Below are 19712 nucleotides of genomic sequence, written 5' to 3'. Positions count from 1 at the left end.
TTGTTTGGTCAATAGGCGGTTGGTCGAATGAGATTACTTTAGATGAGCACTAGCAAAAAAAAAATCATGGTATACAAGACACCTGAGTGGACTGATACGTTGTGGAGGCGGAACAGCCCATCAGTCTAAGACATGTGATAATAAAATTGTATAAGGTTATTACGTAAGAACAGTGGTGTAACACTAATAAAAAAAAACATATTTTCTAACAAATGTGCTTTCTCCCGTGTTGGATAGTGTTCGCTGTCTGTGGTTCTGAAACACATCAGCGCGCTGTTGAATTGGTGCCTTTTCCCAAACTATGCTGCGATGTGCAATGTTAACCAGCATATTTGTGTTGAAAACAATTCAGTGCAGGTAGCAGCAGAATGAGATGAGAACAGCCCTTGTCTTATTGTCTAAGAAAAGTGAGGAGAGAGGAAACCCCATATTAATTATATAATCAATAACCTTAAAAAGACAGTGACTGTGACTGACTAGCACCCCTCTCTCTCTCCTCCATGTTGCAGCGACCACCACAGAACATCGGTGCTATTTTAACAGTGCCGCAATTCTGAGCCCGGCCCAGTACGATCAAATCAATTGCTGATCGGACTCCCTCTAGTCATTTGTCTTACTTAATCAAGCTTAAAGCATCAGACAAGCTCAGTGCATATAGTTGATTTGATCAAAATACATAGGATGTGTTCATGTATGGAGGAATACACATTACATTTTTGGTGGACCAGTATATTGTTGTGTGACGACTGCATTGCAACATCTAAACTACTGTACCTTTTTTCCTCATCGATACTCCTACTTGTCATTTCAGATAGTCTCTCTAGACACCATGGGTCGTCACTTTGGAGATCTGGCCAAGATCAGGCATGTGATCACCTACAGTCTGTCCCCCTTCGAGCAGAGGGCTTTCCCCAACTACTTCTCTAAAGGAATCCCCAACGTCTGGAGACGATTCACATCATCCGTCTTCAAAGTTGCTCCCCGTAAGTAATCCCAGAGTTTGGACGTTGGTTTTAGTGAAGAACCAGGCAGGATATTGTTAGTTATCAAACATCTCCAGACAAAGTCTGGATTTATTTCTGCTCTAGTCTTGATAAATATGGCCTCATAGCCCAATATTAGACCACTGATTCATTAATGAATAATATGAGGTCTAAGGGCAGTCCATAGCGACAACGATTGAGACGAGTCATGTTCCACTGACTACCTGGTAGCAGCATGTCCGGTGTCTCGATGTCTGGTGTCTACATCCATAATCAGTTCTCCGGTTGGAGAATCACCATTTGCATCGCTGGGCAGTGAACAAGAAACTATTAAATCCAGTTTAGATGCTACCACCCCCATCCCCAAATCAAACATGGATTCCATGTTGTATTCTCACTTTGCGTGCACAACGGTCTGTTTCACACCGGTTTCTGTTAATCAGCCTCACCATATGAGCACCGTGATGCCTCAGACAGGATGTAGATGAAACGTGTGCACGCCGAGCCAGAACAAAACATTGGCATCCATATTAGTTTTCGATTTGGGGAGGAGGTGGGGTAGCATCAACTGATTTTAATAGTTTCTTGTTCACTGCCCGGTGACGCAAACTGTGATTCTCCAATCGGAACAGTTCTACTGATTTTTATGGATGTAGCTTGGGACCTGGGACACATGCTGCGAACAGGCAGTCGTTGGACCATGACAGATCTCACTATGAAATGCCCTTAAACCTATAAATGAATGAGAGGTGTAATATTGGCTGGGCCTCATGTAGATATTCTAAAAAGCCACGTCCGTTTTGACTTAGTCTAAGAGAACGGTGCTCTGAGTCACACTGTAAAGACCTCTTTCGATACAATTTGTCTGCCCGTGTTAAAATCACTGACTTTTTGGATGTTTTAAATGGCCTAACTCTACATTCATTGCTTCCTGTATCTTTCAGTGCCTCCCAAGCCACATCCCTGTTTTCAGTTGCTAACCGGTCTTCTCCTGTTCTTCTTTTCCAGCAATGATCTGCATGTACCTGACATACACCTGGGGCAACCATGTCCACTCAGAAGGAAAGAGGAAGGTTGCTGCAGACTACGAGAATGAAGAGTGAAACCTTCCATCTTGCTGCTCTCTCTGTCTATTCCTGTTTAAACCTTCACTGTATGTTTTGTCAATAAAGACAATATTTATCTGAATGTTTTTCCTATAAATTTGATACCACCTCACCTGTATATTTGAAATGAATGGTTTGCCATCTTTCGTGTGACGGGACACTGCAGAGAGATATATATAAATAAGAATGATCTGTCACTTAGCATAAAGTTACAATGCAATATTACACAGCAATGAGGTTACTGCCCAATGCAATTTTACACAGGCTAACAGGTCTATCAAATACAGTATAGTATACTGTCTATACGGCAGGTAGCCTAGTGGTTAAAGCGTTGGGCCAGTAACTGAAAGGTTGCTGGATTGAATCCCAGAGCTGACAAGGTAAAAATATTTTCTCCTGCCCTTGAACAAGGCAGATAACTCACTGTCCCCTGTTAGGCTGTCATTGTAAATTAAAGGTTCTTAACTGACTTGCCTAGTTAAACAAATTTTAAATGTAAAAACATTAAGTAGTATTGGGCCAAGTCAGCCTATAACACCATAATAACCTTTCTAATAAGATAATTGTAATATCATGCAAGAAACAAGTTTCATGTCATTATGGTTCTAGACTACGATAACACCTTTCAAGAATGATTGAGTATTTCCTGAGTTAAATTAACCATAAATAATCTAATTCAATACATATTGTACCTTTGAATAATTAGTCACAAAATTATCCAGAATGGTCCATATAATTAATCCATATATGTGGACACATTCATATTAGTGGATTTGGCTATTTCAGCTCGTTGCTGACAGGTGTATGGAGTCGCGCACAGCCATTCAAACTACAGACAAACATTGACAGTAGAATGGCCTTACTGAAATATGTCAGAACACTACCTGCTCTAATGCATAGTGCCAACTAAAGTTTGGAGGAGGAATAATGGTCTGGGGCTGTGTTTCATGGTTCAGATTAGGCCCCTTGGTTCCAGTGAAGGGAAATCTTAACTCTACAGCATACAATGACATTCTAGACGATTCTGTGCTTTCAACTTTGTAGCAACAGTTTGGGGAAGGCCCTTTTCTGTTTCAGCATGACAATGCCCCTGTGCACAAAGCGAGGTCCTTACAGAAATGGTTTGTTGAGATCGGTTTGGAAGAACTTGAAAGGCCTTCACAGAGCCCTGACCTCAACCCCATCGAACACCTTTGGGATGAATTGGAAAGCAGACTACGAGCCAGGCCTAATCGCCCAACATCAGTGCCCAACCTCACTAATGCTCTTGTGGCTGAATGGAAGAAAGTCCCCACAGCAATGTTCCAACATCTAGTGGAAATCCTTCCCAGAAGAGTGGAGGCTGTTATAGCAGCAAAGGGGGGATGCAACTCCATATTAATGCCCAAGAGTTTGGAATGAAATGATCGACGAGCACGTGTCCACATACTTTTGGTCATGTAGTCTAACATGAACATGCCGTTCTTGTGCTGGTCTCTGTAGACATCCGCGTTGCTTCCAACAATTTTCAAATGCTTTGGCCCTAGTGTCTGGTTTTCGAGACTTGCGCAATCATCATCATAGGACTTTTATACTGAAATCTATCATGTTGAGGTGTAGAAAGTGAGCTTGTTCGAAGGCATCAACGATTTGCCGGCAAGTAGCGCACTCAGTTGCATTTTCATGGAACTAGGGTGGGGATAATGAATTAAACCAGAACGTACATTCAGTTTGCGGTCTGGTCTATCCTATTTAGGGAATTAACTGTAAGACTACTTTGTGCTTTTCCATAGTATTATCTGTTTATTAAGTAACGTTTTGCGAAGATGTCTGTGGTAGGATTCGACGTCGGGTTTCTGAACTGCTATGTTGCGGTAGCTAGAGCCGGAGGAATAGAAACTGTAGCCAATGAATACAGCGATCGATGTACACCGTAAGTGACACTTATATGTGTGTGTGGTTTATATGGTGTGTATTGTAATTTTGAACTAGTTTCTCCTAAAGTGATTGAGAAACTAGAGGGATTGGAACACATTGTGTGGCCTTGGCAGCAAGACGGACAAGGGAGGTGCGCCAGCCGGCTAACATTAGCCGAGCCGCGTTGCAACACAGCATGTTCATGTTATTGCTAACTGGAGAGATCCACCCATGACTTGTAAAAACGAGCAATCCTTCTACTCTGTTAGCTATTTGACCAATTAAACGTTACGGCATTTTGACTTGTGATACATTAACTTACATTCCCCACGTAACATCTTGAGTGTTTTCGGAAACAATGTCATTTGTTTTAATGAAGTATGAATGGACGCATGACTGGGAGGAGGCCTGCAATCTCTCGACATCAATGGACTTGTTCATAGGAATCATTTGTATACTGCTCTGTATTACTAGCCAGCTAATAAAACGCATTTAGACGGGCAATTTAATACAACTGTGTTTTATCTTAGCTCGCGCTGTTATCTTATTACGGAAAGCCCGGTGAAAACTGAGTGTTTTACTGATGTTTATTCCGCTGTCATTCTTTCAGAGCATGTGTGTCATTTGGACCACGGAATCGATCTATTGGTGCAGCTGCAAAAAGCCAGGTATGTTTTAATAGAGGACGCCCTCTACTTGATTATTTATTTGACGGGTGACACATTGAGGGTGTGAATCTTCTAGCAAGTTATATGGTTTTCTGCTTATGCATAGACATAGGGATTTCATAACCAGGCCAATATTTGATTACCTGATGGAACTATTAAAAACAGAAGATAATAATTATGCATTCATGTCCTCAAAGGACCCCAAATAAAACCACAGGTTCAATTTAGCCAGTCTTTTATATCTAAAGTATTTGATTGGGGATTTAAGCTATTTAATAATTTCTGATTTCTCCTGTTGCATTAGGTATCACATCATTAAGTAACTTTTTAATGTGAGATAATTATTTATTTTTGCATAATGCAGCATCATAATGCAGCATAATTTCCCTGCTAATCCCAAATCAGGTCGTCACAAACTGCAAGAACACAGTCCAAGGGTTCAAGAGATTTCATGGCCGGGCTTTTTCTGATCCGTACATCCAGCGTTTGAAATCCAGCCTTGTTTACGACTTAGCGCAGATGCCTTCGGGCACCACTGGCATCAAGGTAAGGAGAGATAACAGTGACGATTAGTTCTCCTTAAAAAGCTGGGGGAATACATGAGTAGGCTTAATGCAGAGAGAGAGAGATTACTCATTATCCTTGTTTAATCTGTAATCAACATAGATATTGGTTGTCTTATCTATCTGTCTGTCTTTGTCGTATAATATTTTCACATGTTCTGTATTGTACTCTACCTGTGTGAACCCCAAAAGCAATAATTTACGATGACAACTGGTGTCTGTGTGTCCTTTAGGTGATGTACATGGAGGAGGAGAAGGTGTTCAGCATTGAGCAGGTCACTGCCATGCTTCTGACCAAGATGAAGGAGACAGCTGAGCATGCACTGAAGAAACCTGTGGCTGACTGCGTGGTCTCTGTGAGTATCAATCTGCAGCGTGCTAGTGTGCACTGGGCGCTACACTTTATGAGAAGGACCAGGAATTTGGTCACATGACTAAAAGACCGGATGTGGAAAAACAATTTTGAATTGAGTTTCTAGGCTGCTGGCTAATCACAGCCTGTATCATCCTCCCCAGGTCCCCTGCTACTACACGGACGCCGAGAGGAGATCAGTGGTGGATGCAGCACAGATCGCTGGACTCAACTGTCTGAGGCTCATGAATGAGACAACTGCAGGTATAGAGAGAGAGAGCTGTGTTGACCCCTAACAGAGTTACTGTAGCTATTTAACTCAACCACACCTTATTATTTAATATTAAGGTGATTTGCTCTTTCATAATAAAGAATGGTTATGCATATCTTCCGTCTAGTGGCGTTGGCGTATGGAATCTATAAGCAGGACCTCCCTGCTCCAGAGGAGAAGCCCAGGATTGTTGTGTTTGTAGACATTGGACACTCTGGATACCAGACCTCTGTCTGTGCCTTCAACAAGGGCAAGCTGAAGGTAGGTGTCTTTAATCAGGAGACAGAGGAGGCTATGGGGGTCATGCTGATTCTACAAAATAAGTTTTTATTGAAAACTAAAATGTCCACAAAGAATTTACAGACAGCTTCAATAACCTTTTGGCTATTCAACAAAACAAGTGCTCTAGTGCCTAGAGTTGATCTGGCCAGGTCACATGGGCTCAGGAAAAATAATAATTTGTTTTTGCTCATATTCATGTTTTTTTAATACCATTTTCTTTTCCCTCAGGTTCTTGCGACGGCCTGCGACCCGGAGCTGGGTGGGAAGGACTTTGACGAGATGCTGGTGAGACACTTCTGTGAGGAGTTTGGGAAGAAGTACAAGCTGGACGTGAAGACCAAGCCCAGGGCTCTGGTCAGGCTCTACCAGGAGTGTGAGAAACTCAAGAAGCTGATGAGCGCTAACTCCTCAGACCTGCCCCTCAACATCGAGTGCTTTATGAACGACATTGACGTCTCTGGAAAACTCAACAGGTATAGTGTTTTGTGGGTCTATGAGATTGTTATCTCAACTGAACACCTCGGAATGCAAGGCCGTGGTCCTTGATATAAACAGGTCTTTCATGATCTATTAGAGGAGTCCTTATTTTGGTCTGTGGTGCAATGACCACATGACGAAGTTGTGCTGAACAAAAATATAAATGCAACATGAAACAATTTCAAAGAGTTTAGCGACTTACAGTTCATAAGGAAATCAGTGAATTGAAATACATTCATTAGGCCCTAATCAATGGATTTCACATGACTGGGAATACAGATATGAGTCTGTTGGTCACAGATACCTTAAAAGAAATGGGTCTCACAATGGGCCTCAGGATCTCATCATGGTATTTTTGTGCATTCAAATTACTATCAATAAAATACAATTGTGTTCATTGTCCATAGTTTATGCCTACCCATACCATAACCCCACCGCCACCATGGGGCACTCTGTTCAGTACGTTGACATCAGCAAACCGCTCGCCCACACAACGTCATACACATGGTCTGCGGTTGTGAGGCCGGTTGGTTGTACTGCCAAATTCTCTAAAACGACGTTGGAGGCGGCTTATGGTAGAGATATGAACATTCAATTCTTTGGCAACAGCTCTGGTGGACATTCTTGCAGTCAGCATGCCAATTGCACGCTCCCCAAAAACATGAGACATCTGTTGTGTTGTGACAAAACTGCACATTTTAGATTGGCCTTTTATTGTCCCCAGCACAAGGTGCACCTGTGTCATGATCGTGCCATTTATTCAGCTTCTTGATATGCCACATCTGTCAGGTGGATAGATTATCTCGTCAAAGGAGAAATGCTCACTAACAGGGATGTATACCAATTTGTGCACAACATTTGAGAGAAATAAGCTTTTTGTGCATATGGAACATTTCATGGATCTTTTACACTAGTTGCATTTTCTACTGTTGTTCAGTGTGTTATTGTAAGTATAGTGACACTATAGAACGCATGGTGGTCCTTGACATCTGGTAGTTTTATCAGAGAAATTGCATGTTGATGATGCATACACATATGTAGGATCTTATTTGACCAGTTTCTCACAGCAGGAAAATAATCTTGCAGCAACATTTGTAATTAATGGACATTTTGGCCGGGTTTGATCGTTTTTTATTTATTTATAGGGGAAATCAAGTGTGACATTTTGGCAGGGTTTGATCGATTTTTATTTATTTAGGGGAAATCAAGTGTGACATTTTGGCAGGGTTTGATAGATTTTTTTATTTTAGGGGAAATCAAGTGTGACATTTTTAGGTGAAAATTCCAAACTCTTTAGGAGCCTTTTAAAACCTTTTATACACTACACTTTTGTATTTCCTGCTGTGCAAGAGGTTGCAACAGGGTGATCAAATTAAGGTCCTAGATCTGCATGTGTATTTTCTCTAGGGTTCAGTTTGAGGAGATGTGTGCTGACGTTCTGGGCAGAGTGGAGACACCACTGCACAACCTGATGGAGCAAGCCAGTGAGTATCGTAGGTTTGCATATAGCATTACAATTGAGCATTATCTGTGTAGGCATTGAGTATTGTCTTTATAGTTTTGAGTTATGTCAGTGACTGTCAGTTCTGATTGGTGCCTTCCTGATTCCTGTCCAATCAGAACTGAAGAAGGAGGACATCTATGCGGTGGAAATAGTGGGCGGGGCATCCCGTATCCCGTCTGTCAAAGAGAGGATCAGTAGATTCTTTGGGAAGGAGCTGAGCACCACCCTGAATGCTGATGAGGCCGTGGCCAGAGGATGTGCCCTGCAGGTCTGATGATCTCTCTGTTTCCCCACTCCTGACCTTAAAATGACCTTTTGGACTTCCAGGATTTGCTCAGCAAATTCGAAAAGGAAACTTAGCCTCCAAACGCTTCTGCTACTATTCTATGTAGTAATGATCGGGATTACAACGTTTATAGATATCATTCTTACCAGTAAGACCTAATTCATTGTTGATTTATACTGGAGTATGGTGATGGAATAATGGTTTGCCTCGCTGCTAAGAATATCCCCTGTCTGCCTCCTCAGTGTGCAATCCTGTCCCCTGCTTTCAAAGTGCGTGAGTTCTCCATCACAGATGCAGTTGCTTACCCAATCTCTCTGAAATGGAACTCTGCTGCAGAGGAAGGCTTGAGGTAAACTACAATACCTATCTGGATTTATTTTTGTGCGTGATAGCTTCATTGTAGTTATTTTAGTGCTAACTAGACTGTTGTGTGTTGTCCATTGTAGTTATTTTACTGCTAGTAAACTAGACTGTTGTGTGTTGTCCATTGTAGTTATTTTACTGCTAGTAAACTAGACTGTTGTGTGTTGTCCATTGTAGCGATTGCGAGGTATTCCCAAAGAACCATGCTGCACCCTTCTCCAAAGTGTTGACTTTCTACCGGAGGGAGCCTTTCTCTCTGGAAGCCTACTACAACACCCCCAACGAGCTGCCGTACCCCGACCCCACCATAGGTATGTACACGGCGTCGACTGCTCTATGAACAACGCTCCTGTGGGTCCTTTTCTGTCTGCCAACAGTATCTTCTGTAGAAACGTATTCAGTTATGCATCATAGCAGCAGTATCTTCTATAGAAACGTATTCAGTTATGCATCATAGCAGCAGTATCTTCTATAGAAACGTATTCAGTTATGCATCATAGCAGCAGTATCTTCTATAGAAACATATTCAGTTATGCATCATAGCAGCAATATCTTCTATAGAAACGTATTCAGTTATGCATCATAGCAGCAGTATCTTCTATAGAAACGTATTCAGTTATGCATCATAGCAGCAGTATCTTCTATAGAAACGTATTCAGTTATGCATCATAGCAGCAGTATCTTCTATAGAAACGTATTCAGTTATGCATCATAGCAGCAGTATCTTCTATAGAAACGTATTCAGTTATGCATCATAGCAGCAGTATCTTCTATAGAAACGTATTCAGTTATGCATCATAGCAGCAGTATCTTCTATAGAAACGTATTCAGTTATGCATCATAGCAGCAGTATCTTCTATAGAAACGTATTCAGTTATGCATCATAGCAGCAGTATCTTCTATAGAAACGTATTCAGTTATGCATCATAGCAGCAGTATCTTCTATAGAAACGTATTCAGTTATGCATCATAGCAGCAGTATCTTCTATAGAAACTTATTCAGTTATGCATCATAGCAGCAGTATCTTCTGTAGAAACGTATTCAGTTATGCATCATAGCAGCAGTATCTTCTGTAGAAACGTATTCAGTTATGCATCATAGCAGCAGTATCTTCTATAGAAACGTATTCAGTTATGCATCATAGCAGCAGTATCTTCTATAGAAACGTATTCAGTTATGCATCATAGCAGCAGTATCTTCTATAGAAACGTATTCAGTTATGCATCATAGCAGCAGTATCTTCTATAGAAACGTATTCAGTTATGCATCATAGCAGCAGTATCTTCTATAGAAACGTATTCAGTTATGCATCATAGCAGCAGTATCTTCTGTAGAAACATATTCAGTTATGCATCATAGCAGCAATGGCCTGTTGACTACAGTTTTGCAGTGTGAAGCTTATCATTGACTTGTCCATTGATATTTGAATACATTTTTTGTTGTTGTTTATAACTGTTTTTGTCAAGTGTCAGTAATGTTTCCCCCTAAGGGGACAATACATTATAGCCCAGTTTGTCATCAGCATTTCCTGTCACATGTACCGACTATGTGCCATGACCACCTTTTATTTCCTGTGTCCTCTCCTATAGGTCAGTTTGTGATCCAGAAGGTGGTGCCCCAGGCATCTGGGGAGAGCTCCAAGGTCAAGGTGAAGGTTAGGGTCAACATCCACGGCATCTTCAGCGTCTCCTCGGCCTCGCTGGTGGAGGTCCAGAAGACCGAGGAAGGAGAGGAGCCCATGGACACAGAACAGCAGGCAACACCAGAGAAAGAGGAAGAGAAAGAGGAAGAGGTGATTGTTAACAAACATATTCATTCATATTTTATGTCGCTTTAATTAATTTATTTTTTTAAACCAAAGTGTCTTATTCAATATTCACTACACAGACAATTACAATTAACTTTCCAATGAAAGTCCAATGAAAGCTAGGACTACAAATGCGCTATTAAACCACACAACCTTTTGGAAGAGGGGATTCAGTTAGATATAGTAGTGTATTTTGATGGCATTGCTATCTGGAAGTGTGTCTGTCCAATCATTGGCCAGAGATGTGGCGTTAATGAAGTGCTCTCTGCAGGGCAACATGCAGACTGACCAGGATGAGACAAAGGCCCAAGGAGATGGACAGAAAGAGACAGAAGAGGAGAAGAAGACGCCGCCGGAGAATGAGGAGATGGAGGTTATATTGCATACGACACATTTGACATCTATATTTGAAACGTTTATGGTAGCATTATGCACTTTCTGTCCCGGAGGACTGCAGTTTGTACAGACTTAAGACAAAAGCAAGTAGCCTGGTCCCAGGTCAGTTTGTGTTGTCTTGCCAACGACCAGACAGAACCAACCCATCTCAGGGGCAGGCTGAAAAACGCTCGCCTGGAGTGAAGGGCGCTACTTTATGGATATTTGGTCTTAATGATGCTGTTTCCCCTCTCCTCTCTCCCCAGACCTCTCCAGAGGAGAGTAAGACAGAGAAGAAGTCTGACCTGCCTCCCCAGGCCAAGAAGCCCAAAGTTAAGACAAAAGTCTTGGAGCTTCCCATAGAGAACAGCCCTCAGTGGGAGCTGGCCGTCGACATGCTCAACCTCTTTGTAGAAAATGAGGTAATTCAACCGGGCATCGCTGGATAGTTTTTTTTTGTTCAGCTGTTGTGTTTCTTCCCACTGCTATCCTCTCTCACTGCTATCCTCTCTCACTGCTATCCTCTCTCACTGCTATCCTCTCTCACTGCTATCCTCTCTCACTGCTATCCTCTCTCACTGCTATCCTCTCTCACTGCTATCCTCTCTCACTGCTATCCCCTCTCACTGCTATCCCCTCTCACTGCTATCCCCTCTCACTGCTATCCCCTCTCACTGCTATCCTCTCTCACTGCTATCCCCTCTCACTGCTATCCTCTCTCTCTGCTATCCTCTCTCACTGCTATCCTCTCTCACTGCTATCCTCTCTCACTGCTATCCTCTCTCACTGCTATCCTCTCTCACTGCTATCCTCTCTCACTGCTATCCTCTCTCACTGCTATCCTCTCTCACTGCTATCCTCTCTCACTGCTATCCTCTCTCACTGCTATCCTCTCTCACTGCTATCCTCTCTCACTGCTATCCTCTCTCACTGCTATCCTCTCTCACTGCTATCCTCTCTCACTGCTATCCTCTCTCACTGCTATCCTCTCTCACTGCTATCCTCTCTCACTGCTATCCTCTCTCACTGCTATCCTCTCACTGCTATCCTCTCACTGCTATCCTCTCTCACTGCTATCCTCTCTCACTGCTATCCTCTCTCACTGCTATCCTCTCTCACTGCTATCCTCTCTCACTGCTATCCCCTCTCACTGCTATCCCCTCTCACTGCTATCCTCTCACTGCTATCCTCTCACTGCTATCCCCTCTCACTGCTATCCTCTCTCACTGCTATCCCCTCTCACTGCTATCCTCTCTCACTGCTATCCCCTCTCACTGCTGTCCCCTCTCACTGCTGTCCTCTCTCACTGCTATCCCCTCTCACTGCTATCCCCTCTCACTGCTATCCCCTCTCACTGCTATCCTCTCTCACTGCTATCCTCTCTCACTGCTATCCTCTCTCACTGCTATCCTCTCTCACTGCTATCCTCTCTCACTGCTATCCCCTCTCACTGCTATCCCCTCTCACTGCTATCCCCTCTCACTGCTATCCCCTCTCACTGCTATCCCCTCTCACTGCTATCCCCTCTCACTGCTATCCTCTCTCACTGCTATCCTCTCTCACTGCTATCCTCTCTCACTGCTATCCCCTCTCACTGCTATCCCCTCTCACTGCTATCCCCTCTCACTGCTATCCTCTCTCACTGCTATCCCCTCTCACTGCTATCCTCTCTCACTGCTATCCTCTCTCACTGCTGTCCTCTCTCACTGCTGTCCCCTCTCACTGCTGTCCCCTCTCACTGCTGTCCCCTCTCACTGCTGTCCTCTCTCACTGCTATCCTCTCTCACTGCTATCCTCTCTTCTCACTGCTATCCTCGTTTCTCACTGCTATCCTCGTTTCTCACTGCTATCCTCGTTTCTCACTGCTATCCTCGTTTCTCACTGCTATCCTCGTTTCTCACTGCTATCCTCGTTTCTCACTGCTATCCTCGTTTCTCACTGCTATCCTCGTTTCTCACTGCTATCCCCTCTCACTGCTGTCCTCTCTCACTGCTATCCTCTCTCACTGCTGTCCTCTCACTGCTGTCCTCTCACTGCTGTCCTCTCACTGCTGTCCCCTCTCACTGCTATCCCCTCTCACTGCTGTCCCCTCTCACTGCTGTCCCCTCTCACTGCTGTCCCCTCTCACTGCTATCCCCTCTCACTGCTATCCCCTCTCACTGCTATCCCCTCTCACTGCTATCCCCTCTCACTGCTACCCTCTCTCACTGTTATCTGTCTGTTCTGTATTCTTCCGGCTGTTTCTATATACTTGTATTTGACATGTATCTCTCTGTTTTGAGTCGTGCTTAAAGAGTGTTCTGTGGTAACTGGAAGTGGTTGATTTTGTCTGGTTTCAACAGGGTAAAATGATCATGCAGGACAAGCTGGAGAAGGAGAGGAACGACGCTAAGAACTACGTGGAGGAGTATGTGTACGACATGAGGGACAAACTTCACGGCAGGCTGGAGAAATTCGTCAGTGAAGCTGTGAGTGCTGTGGCTTTCTGTGGTACTCAATTCTGTCTGACATTAGCTTCCCACGAAACACCCAGCAGGTTTCTTAAAGGGATACTTCGTGACTTGGTCAGTGAAGCTGTGAGTACTGTGTCTGACATTAGCTGCCCATGAAACACCCAGCACGTTTCTTAAAGGGGTACTTCGGGACTTGGTCAGTGAAGCTGTGAGTACTGTGTCTGACATTAGCTGCCCATAAAACACCCAGCACGTTTCTTAAAGGGGTACTTCGGGACTTGGTCAGTGAAGCTGTGAGTACTGTGTCTGACATTAGCTGCCCATGAAACACCCAGCACGTTTCTTAAAGGGGTACTTCGGGACTTTGTCAATTAAGCCCTGTCACTACTTCCCTACAGTCAGATGAACTCATGGAAGTAGATACATTACTTCTTTGCCAAAATCCTGAAGTATCCCATTAGCAACAAGATATATAAAGGACTTTATAATACTGTCTATCAGAATTGTATTCTTTGTAATATGTTTAAATGTCATCCATTGCGTACTGTATGTTAATAACATTATGTTGAATTTGATTGTTGTAGGATGGGATACCCTGTCCTTAACTGAATGTTAATGCCTCTTTTGGCTGTGTTTTGAATGTGGTGTAGGATGGGATACCCTGTCTTTAACTGAATGTTAATGCCTGTGTTTTGACTGTGGTGTAGGATAGGATACCCTGTCCTTAACTGAATGTTAATGCCTGTGTTTTGGCTGTGTTTTGACTGTGGTGTAGGACCGGGATATCCTGTCTTTACAACTGGAGGACACAGAGAACTGGCTGTATGAAGACGGAGAGGACCAACCTAAACAACAGTACATCGACAAACTGGCCGTGCTGAAGGTAAAGCTTAGTGTTCTACACTGTCACTGTGGTACAGTCTCACACACCCTAATTAGTCCCAGGTAATGCTTTCAGTTTTATGTATTATAGTCACACCTGCATGCATTGTTTGAAGCTCAGTGTTAAATTAAAATCTCCCTACCATCATATCTAAGCCAGTATGACACCGACGTGTACCTCCAATCAAGTTGATTTGTCATCAACAACACACTCCCTTGCCTCTCGCCATGAGCCTTCCGGCCGTTAACCAAGAACCACATACCGGATTTTTTTTACAGGGTCGTTAGCAATTGAGTTTTCAGAGTATTTTCTGCGCCTACCTAGCTCAAATCCTAGACGTCTGATAACCACTAGGCTACCTGCCGCCCGTTTTAAGAGTGTTGGACTAGTAACCGGAAGGTTGCAAGATCGAATCCCCGAGCTGACGAGGTAAAAATCTGTTGTTCTGCCCCTGAACAAGGCAGTTAACCCACTGTTCCTAGGCTGTCATTGAAAATAAGAATTTGTTCTTAACTGACTTGTAAAATAAAAAATCGAGACTATAGCGTCCATAAAGTGAACATTGGTCTTAAAATATTGTCGGATTGACTTAAGTTTGACGGTGCAACAGTTTTTATTACATAATGTATCTCTCACGTGAACATTTCTGTGCACCAACGATGTGCTACCTTTTTGTTTTTGTAGCATTTCTGACAATGCTAACATTTCCAGCCGAGTTTTATCTAACAGGGTTGAGGAACTCTGTTGCTCGGCAACAACCCAGCTGCTGCTGCCTGCAACAGGCTGTCAGTCATAAGAAGTAGCTAAGAACAAAACTAGGCTACTGATAGATAACTAGTTTATATGGTGGTATTTAAGCTGAGGTTAATGAACAAATGCAAATTAGCTAGGTAGCTAGCCAACGTTACCTACTCTGTTTTTACAATGTTTGGATGCTAAGCAATCGGCAAACACATTGTTTGAAGTACAATATACCAACATAGCTACTGTAGTAGGTCAAATCTGTGTGCTGGAAAACCTTGGTAGAGCGTGGGTGGAGTAGGCACTGTGCTCATGTGAAATTTCCTTTTTCGGCTTCAGACCAATGACTACTTCTCACATAAAATGTTAGTTTTTAATTGTCATTATGAGTTAAAGTCCTGCCAAGTCAATTGTGTGTTCCGCAAATGTCTGTTATATTTCGACAATCAGATGAAAGTAGCATCACCAAAGTTTATAAAAAGGAGTTTAATTGCTATGAAAATGACTAGTTTCCTCCTCATTCTAGTTCAAACAGGTTGGATTATCTAGTGTTTCTGACGTAAGTGTTGTCTGCTGTCTCCAGAAACTGGGCCAGCCTATCCAGGAGAGGTACATGGAGTCTGAGGAAAGACCCAGAGCCTTCGATGACATGGGGAAACAGATCCAGATGTACATGAAGATCGTTGAAGCTTATAAAACCAAGGTACTGCTGCCCTTATACACCCAGGGTACCGCTGCCCCTATACACCCAGGGTACCGCTGCCCCTATACACCCAGGGTACCGCTGCCCCTATACACCCAGGGTACCGCTGCCCCTATACACCCAGGGTACCGCTGCCCCTATACACCCAGGGTACCGCTGCCCCTATACACCCAGGGTACCGCTGCCCCTATACACCCAGGGTACCGCTGCCCCTATACACCCAGGGTACCGCTGCCCCTATACACCCAGGGTACCGCTGCCCCTATACACCCAGGGTACCGCTGCCCCTATACACCCAGGGTACCGCTGCCCCTATACACCCAGGGTACCGCTGCCCCTATACACCCAGGGTACCGCTGCCCTTATTCACCCAGGGTACCGCTGCCCTTATTCACCCAGGGTACCGCTGCCCTTATTCACCCAGGGTACCGCTGCCCTTATACACCCAGGGTACCGCTGCCCTTATACACCCAGGGTACCGCTGCCCTTATACACCCAGGGTACCGCTGCCCCTATACACCCAGGGTACCGCTGCCCCAATACACCCAGGGTACCGCTGCCCCTATACACCCAGGGCACCGCTGCCCCTATACACCCAGGGCACCGCTGCCCCTATACACCCAGGGCACCGCTGCCCCTATACACCCAGGGCACCGCTGCCCCTATACACCCAGGGCACCGCTGCCCCTATACACCCAGGGCACCGCTGCCCCTATACACCCAGGGTACCGCTGCCCCTATACACCCAGGGTACCGCTGCCCCAATACACCCAGGGTACCGCTGCCCCAATACACCCAGGGTACCGCTGCCCCTATACACCCAGGGTACCGCTGCCCTTATACACCCAGGGTACCGCTGCCCCTATACACCCAGGGTACCGCTGCCCCTATACACCCAGGGTACCGCTGCCCCTATACACCCAGGGTACCGCTGCCCCTATACACCCAGGGTACCGCTGCCCCAGAGGTATAGAAGTAATGATACATTGGACTCATAATGCTCCATAGAAATACAACAATCATTCTTAAACTATTGCAAATATCAGAAGTTGACAATGGTTGCATTTCAGGGATTACCAAATGTGTATTGTATTATGCTACTAAATGGACGTAATATACATTATTATTTTGGGGCGGCAGGGAGCCTAGAGGTTAGAGCGTTGGACTAGTAACCGAAAAGTTGCTAGATTGAATCCCCGAGCTGACAAGGTAAAACTCTTATTGGAACACAATCGAACATTTCTGCAGAGACCTGAAAATAGCTGTGCAGCGACGCTCCCCATCCAACATGACAGAGCTTGAGAGGATCTATAGAGAAGAATGGGAGAAACTCCCCAAATACAGGTGTGCCAAACTTGTAGCGTCATACCCAAGAAGACTCAAGGCTGAAATCCCTGCCAAAGGTGCTTCAACAAAGTACTGAGTAAAGGGTCTGAGTACTTATGTAATTTATACATTTGCAAAAATGTCTTCACCCGTTTTGCTTTGTCGTTATGGGGTATTGTGATGTCATTGTGGGGTATTGTGTGTAAATTTGAGGGGGAAAATCCATTTTAGAATAAGGCTGGAACGTTACAAAATGTGGAATAAATCAAATGGTCTGAATACTTTCAGAATGCACTGTATATTACACGGTTCCTTTGCTTATCTTTCCACTCGCCAGGAGGAGCAGTATGACCATCTGGACCAGGAAGAGATCAACAAGGTGGATAAGATGGTGAACGAAGCCATGATCTGGCTGAACAGCAAGATGAACCAGCAGAGTAAACTGAGCTTGACTGTGGAGCCTGCTGTTAGAGTCCGAGAGATACAGGACAAGACTAAGGTGGGACTAACTACCTACAGTACTGCTAACTTACAACTAACTACAGTACTGGTAACTACCTACAGTACTGGTAACTACCTACAGTACTGCTTACTTACAACTACCTACAGTACTGGTAACTACCTACAGTACTGGTAACTACCTACAGTACTGGTAACTACCTACAGTACTGCTGACTACCTACAGTACTGCTTACTTACAACTACCTACAGTACTGCTAACTACCTACAGTACTGCTGACTACCTACAGTACTGCTGACTACCTACAGTACTGCTGACTACCTACAGTACTGCTGACTACCTACAGTACTGCTAACTACCTACAGTACTGCTGACTACCTACAGTACTGGTAACTACCTACAGTACTGCTTGCTACCTACAGTACTGCTTGCTACCTACAGTACTGCTTGCTACCTACAGTACTGCTTGCTACCTACAGTACTGCTAGCTAACTGCAGTAGCGCTGGCTAACTGCAGTAGCGCTGGCTAACTGCAGCAGTAGCGCTGGCTAACTGCAGCAGTAGCGCTGGCTAACTGCAGCAGTAGCGCTGGCTAACTGCAGCAGTAGCGCTGGCTAACTGCAGCAGTAGCGCTGGCTAACTGCAGCAGTAGCGCTGGCTAACTGCAGCAGTAGCGCTGGCTAACTGCAGCAGTAGCGCTGGCTAACTGCAGCAGTAGCGCTGGCTAACTGCAGCAGTAGCGCTGGCTAACGAGTGACGTCACCGATTGAAACGGTACCAGCGCGCACCACCGCTAACTAGCTAGCCATTTCACATCGGCAACACTTGCACAGTTATTTGTAACTTTCACTGTTCCTACTATTTCCTCTCAATAGGAGCTGTACTCTTCCTGCAACCCCATCGTGACCAAGCCCAAGCCCAAGGTGGAGCTGCCTAAAGACAACAAGGCAGGGGAGCAGAATGGACCAGTCAACGGCCAGGAGAAAGCCCCAGCAGAGGGCACCGAGAAGGGGACCGCCGACAGCACAGGCAACCCCCCCTCCACGGAATCCACGGAACCAAGACCTGACATGGACCTTGACTAAGCGGACACAGACAGCAACCAGTGTCTCTTCTCCCAGGGGCTGTGTGTTCATCTGAAAAGTGTCTCCTTTCATGTTTCCTTGTCACCTTTCCCTTTCAGACCTGATAGGACTGGATAGATGAGTTCAACTAAGCATTATGGGGGGGGGGGACAACTTCTACCTGAATGGTCTACCAAAAGGCATGCTGGATATATTAACTACAGTATTGTAGCACATTGCTCATGTCTTATCTATTTTGTCAGATCTGTTGAGATAAGGAAGGAATCAACCTAGGCAGCAAGGGAAGGAGGCAAGGTGATGGGATTGAGACGCAGCCCAGAGCTACTAGTGGAGTGTCAACTATTTTGGCTTTGTCTGAAATGGCTCCCTATTTACTATATAGTGCACTACGTTTGACCAGTGTCCATATGGCCCTGGTCAAAAGTAGTGCACTATATAGGGAATAGGGTGCCATTTGGCCCTGGTAAAAAGTAGTGCACTATATAGGGAATAGGGTGCCATTTGGCCCTGGTAAAAAGTAGTGCACTATATAGGGAATAGGGTGCCATTTCAGATGTTGCCATTCACTCCACTCCACATGTCAATGCAGGCGGCAGACTGTAATTTCGGCACATTTACCCCAAGTACCTGATGAAAATGATGGTGTATTTCTGCTGCCAATAGCATGCCCATTATTTTATTGCTGATATAAAATGTAAAGAAGCCAGCTGCAATAAGCCTGTTACGATGAGCGCTGCATGATGGTGTTTCTGTTGTGTGCTCCAACTGTTCCGGGTCATTGTTGCAATTTGGTTTTAATAAAGTTATTGAAAATTGCTTCATGTAGCCCTTATTTGAGCATTTTAGAGGAATGCCGTTTCGTTCTCAGGCTATATTTTGACAAGCCCAAAGGCCGGCAGATGGCGATATTGAGTCGTTTCCATATCGCCATCTACCGGCCTGGCCTATATTTGGACAATGTATGGATATCGAGAGAATATATATATATTTTTTTCTCCCCCCCTGATTTCTTAAACGTTACCAATGCATAAACGCAATGAAAAAGGTTTCACTCATCTGTCAAATAACGACTGCAGTTATTCAGTATAATACGCTACTTTAATTATAAGTAATTTTACAGTTATATC

At 44.4% G+C, this 19712-nt stretch overlaps 2 protein-coding genes across 8 annotated transcripts in view; both read left to right on the top strand.

The window, feature by feature from the left end:
* Positions 1 to 2171, top strand: part of LOC118381692 (cytochrome b-c1 complex subunit 8-like) — a 3478-nt gene extending 1307 nt beyond the window's left edge. For all 3 annotated transcript variants that reach the window (XM_035768610.2, XM_035768619.1, XM_035768603.1), the window contains exons 2-3: positions 812 to 983; positions 1992 to 2171. In XM_035768610.2, coding sequence (XP_035624503.1) covers positions 830 to 983; positions 1992 to 2086 — 249 coding nt within the window. In that variant the 5' untranslated portion in view covers positions 812 to 829 and the 3' untranslated portion in view covers positions 2087 to 2171. The remainder of the gene's footprint in view (positions 1 to 811; positions 984 to 1991) is intronic.
* Positions 2172 to 3483: 1312 nt separating this feature from the next.
* On the top strand, positions 3484 to 19401 carry LOC118381629 (heat shock 70 kDa protein 4). 5 transcript variants are annotated; one of them, XR_008132657.1, is made up of 20 exons: positions 3486 to 4001; positions 4596 to 4653; positions 5059 to 5199; positions 5450 to 5572; positions 5733 to 5832; positions 5967 to 6100; positions 6350 to 6594; positions 8006 to 8091; positions 8219 to 8370; positions 8631 to 8737; positions 8929 to 9062; positions 10342 to 10544; positions 10831 to 10932; positions 11201 to 11356; positions 13277 to 13402; positions 14163 to 14270; positions 15595 to 15714; positions 17378 to 17539; positions 18376 to 18984; positions 19032 to 19401. XR_008132657.1 is itself a non-coding variant. In XM_035768566.2 (19 exons), the coding sequence occupies exons 1-19, from the start codon at positions 3895 to 3897 to the stop codon at positions 18583 to 18585; spliced, it is 2562 nt and encodes an 853-aa protein (XP_035624459.1). In that variant the 5' UTR covers positions 3484 to 3894; the 3' UTR covers positions 18586 to 19401. The 5 variants fall into 5 exon arrangements, 4 of the variants coding, with proteins under 4 accessions (XP_035624459.1, XP_035624472.1, XP_035624440.1 ...); XM_035768566.2 differs by having other exon boundaries at positions 3484 to 4001; positions 10843 to 10932; positions 18376 to 19401; XM_035768579.2 differs by having other exon boundaries at positions 8006 to 8082; positions 10843 to 10932; positions 18376 to 19401.
* Positions 19402 to 19712: the final 311 nt, after the last annotated feature.

The sequence above is a fragment of the Oncorhynchus keta genome, chromosome 4 (assembly GCF_023373465.1).
Source record: "Oncorhynchus keta strain PuntledgeMale-10-30-2019 chromosome 4, Oket_V2, whole genome shotgun sequence".
Classification (NCBI taxonomy): domain Eukaryota; kingdom Metazoa; phylum Chordata; class Actinopteri; order Salmoniformes; family Salmonidae; genus Oncorhynchus; species Oncorhynchus keta.
This window is presented reverse-complemented; position numbering and strand designations above follow the sequence as displayed.

Bases quoted from the DNA above. Each gene is read 5' to 3' on its own strand.
- LOC118381629 (XM_035768547.2), top strand. From the start codon at position 3,895: ATGTCTGTGGTAGGATTCGACGTCGGGTTTCTGAACTGCTATGTTGCG. The intron at 4,002-4,595 runs GTAAGTGACACT...TCATTCTTTCAG, and splicing joins TACAGCGATCGATGTACACC to AGCATGTGTGTCATTTGGAC. The intron at 5,833-5,966 runs GTATAGAGAGAG...TCTTCCGTCTAG, and splicing joins CATGAATGAGACAACTGCAG to TGGCGTTGGCGTATGGAATC.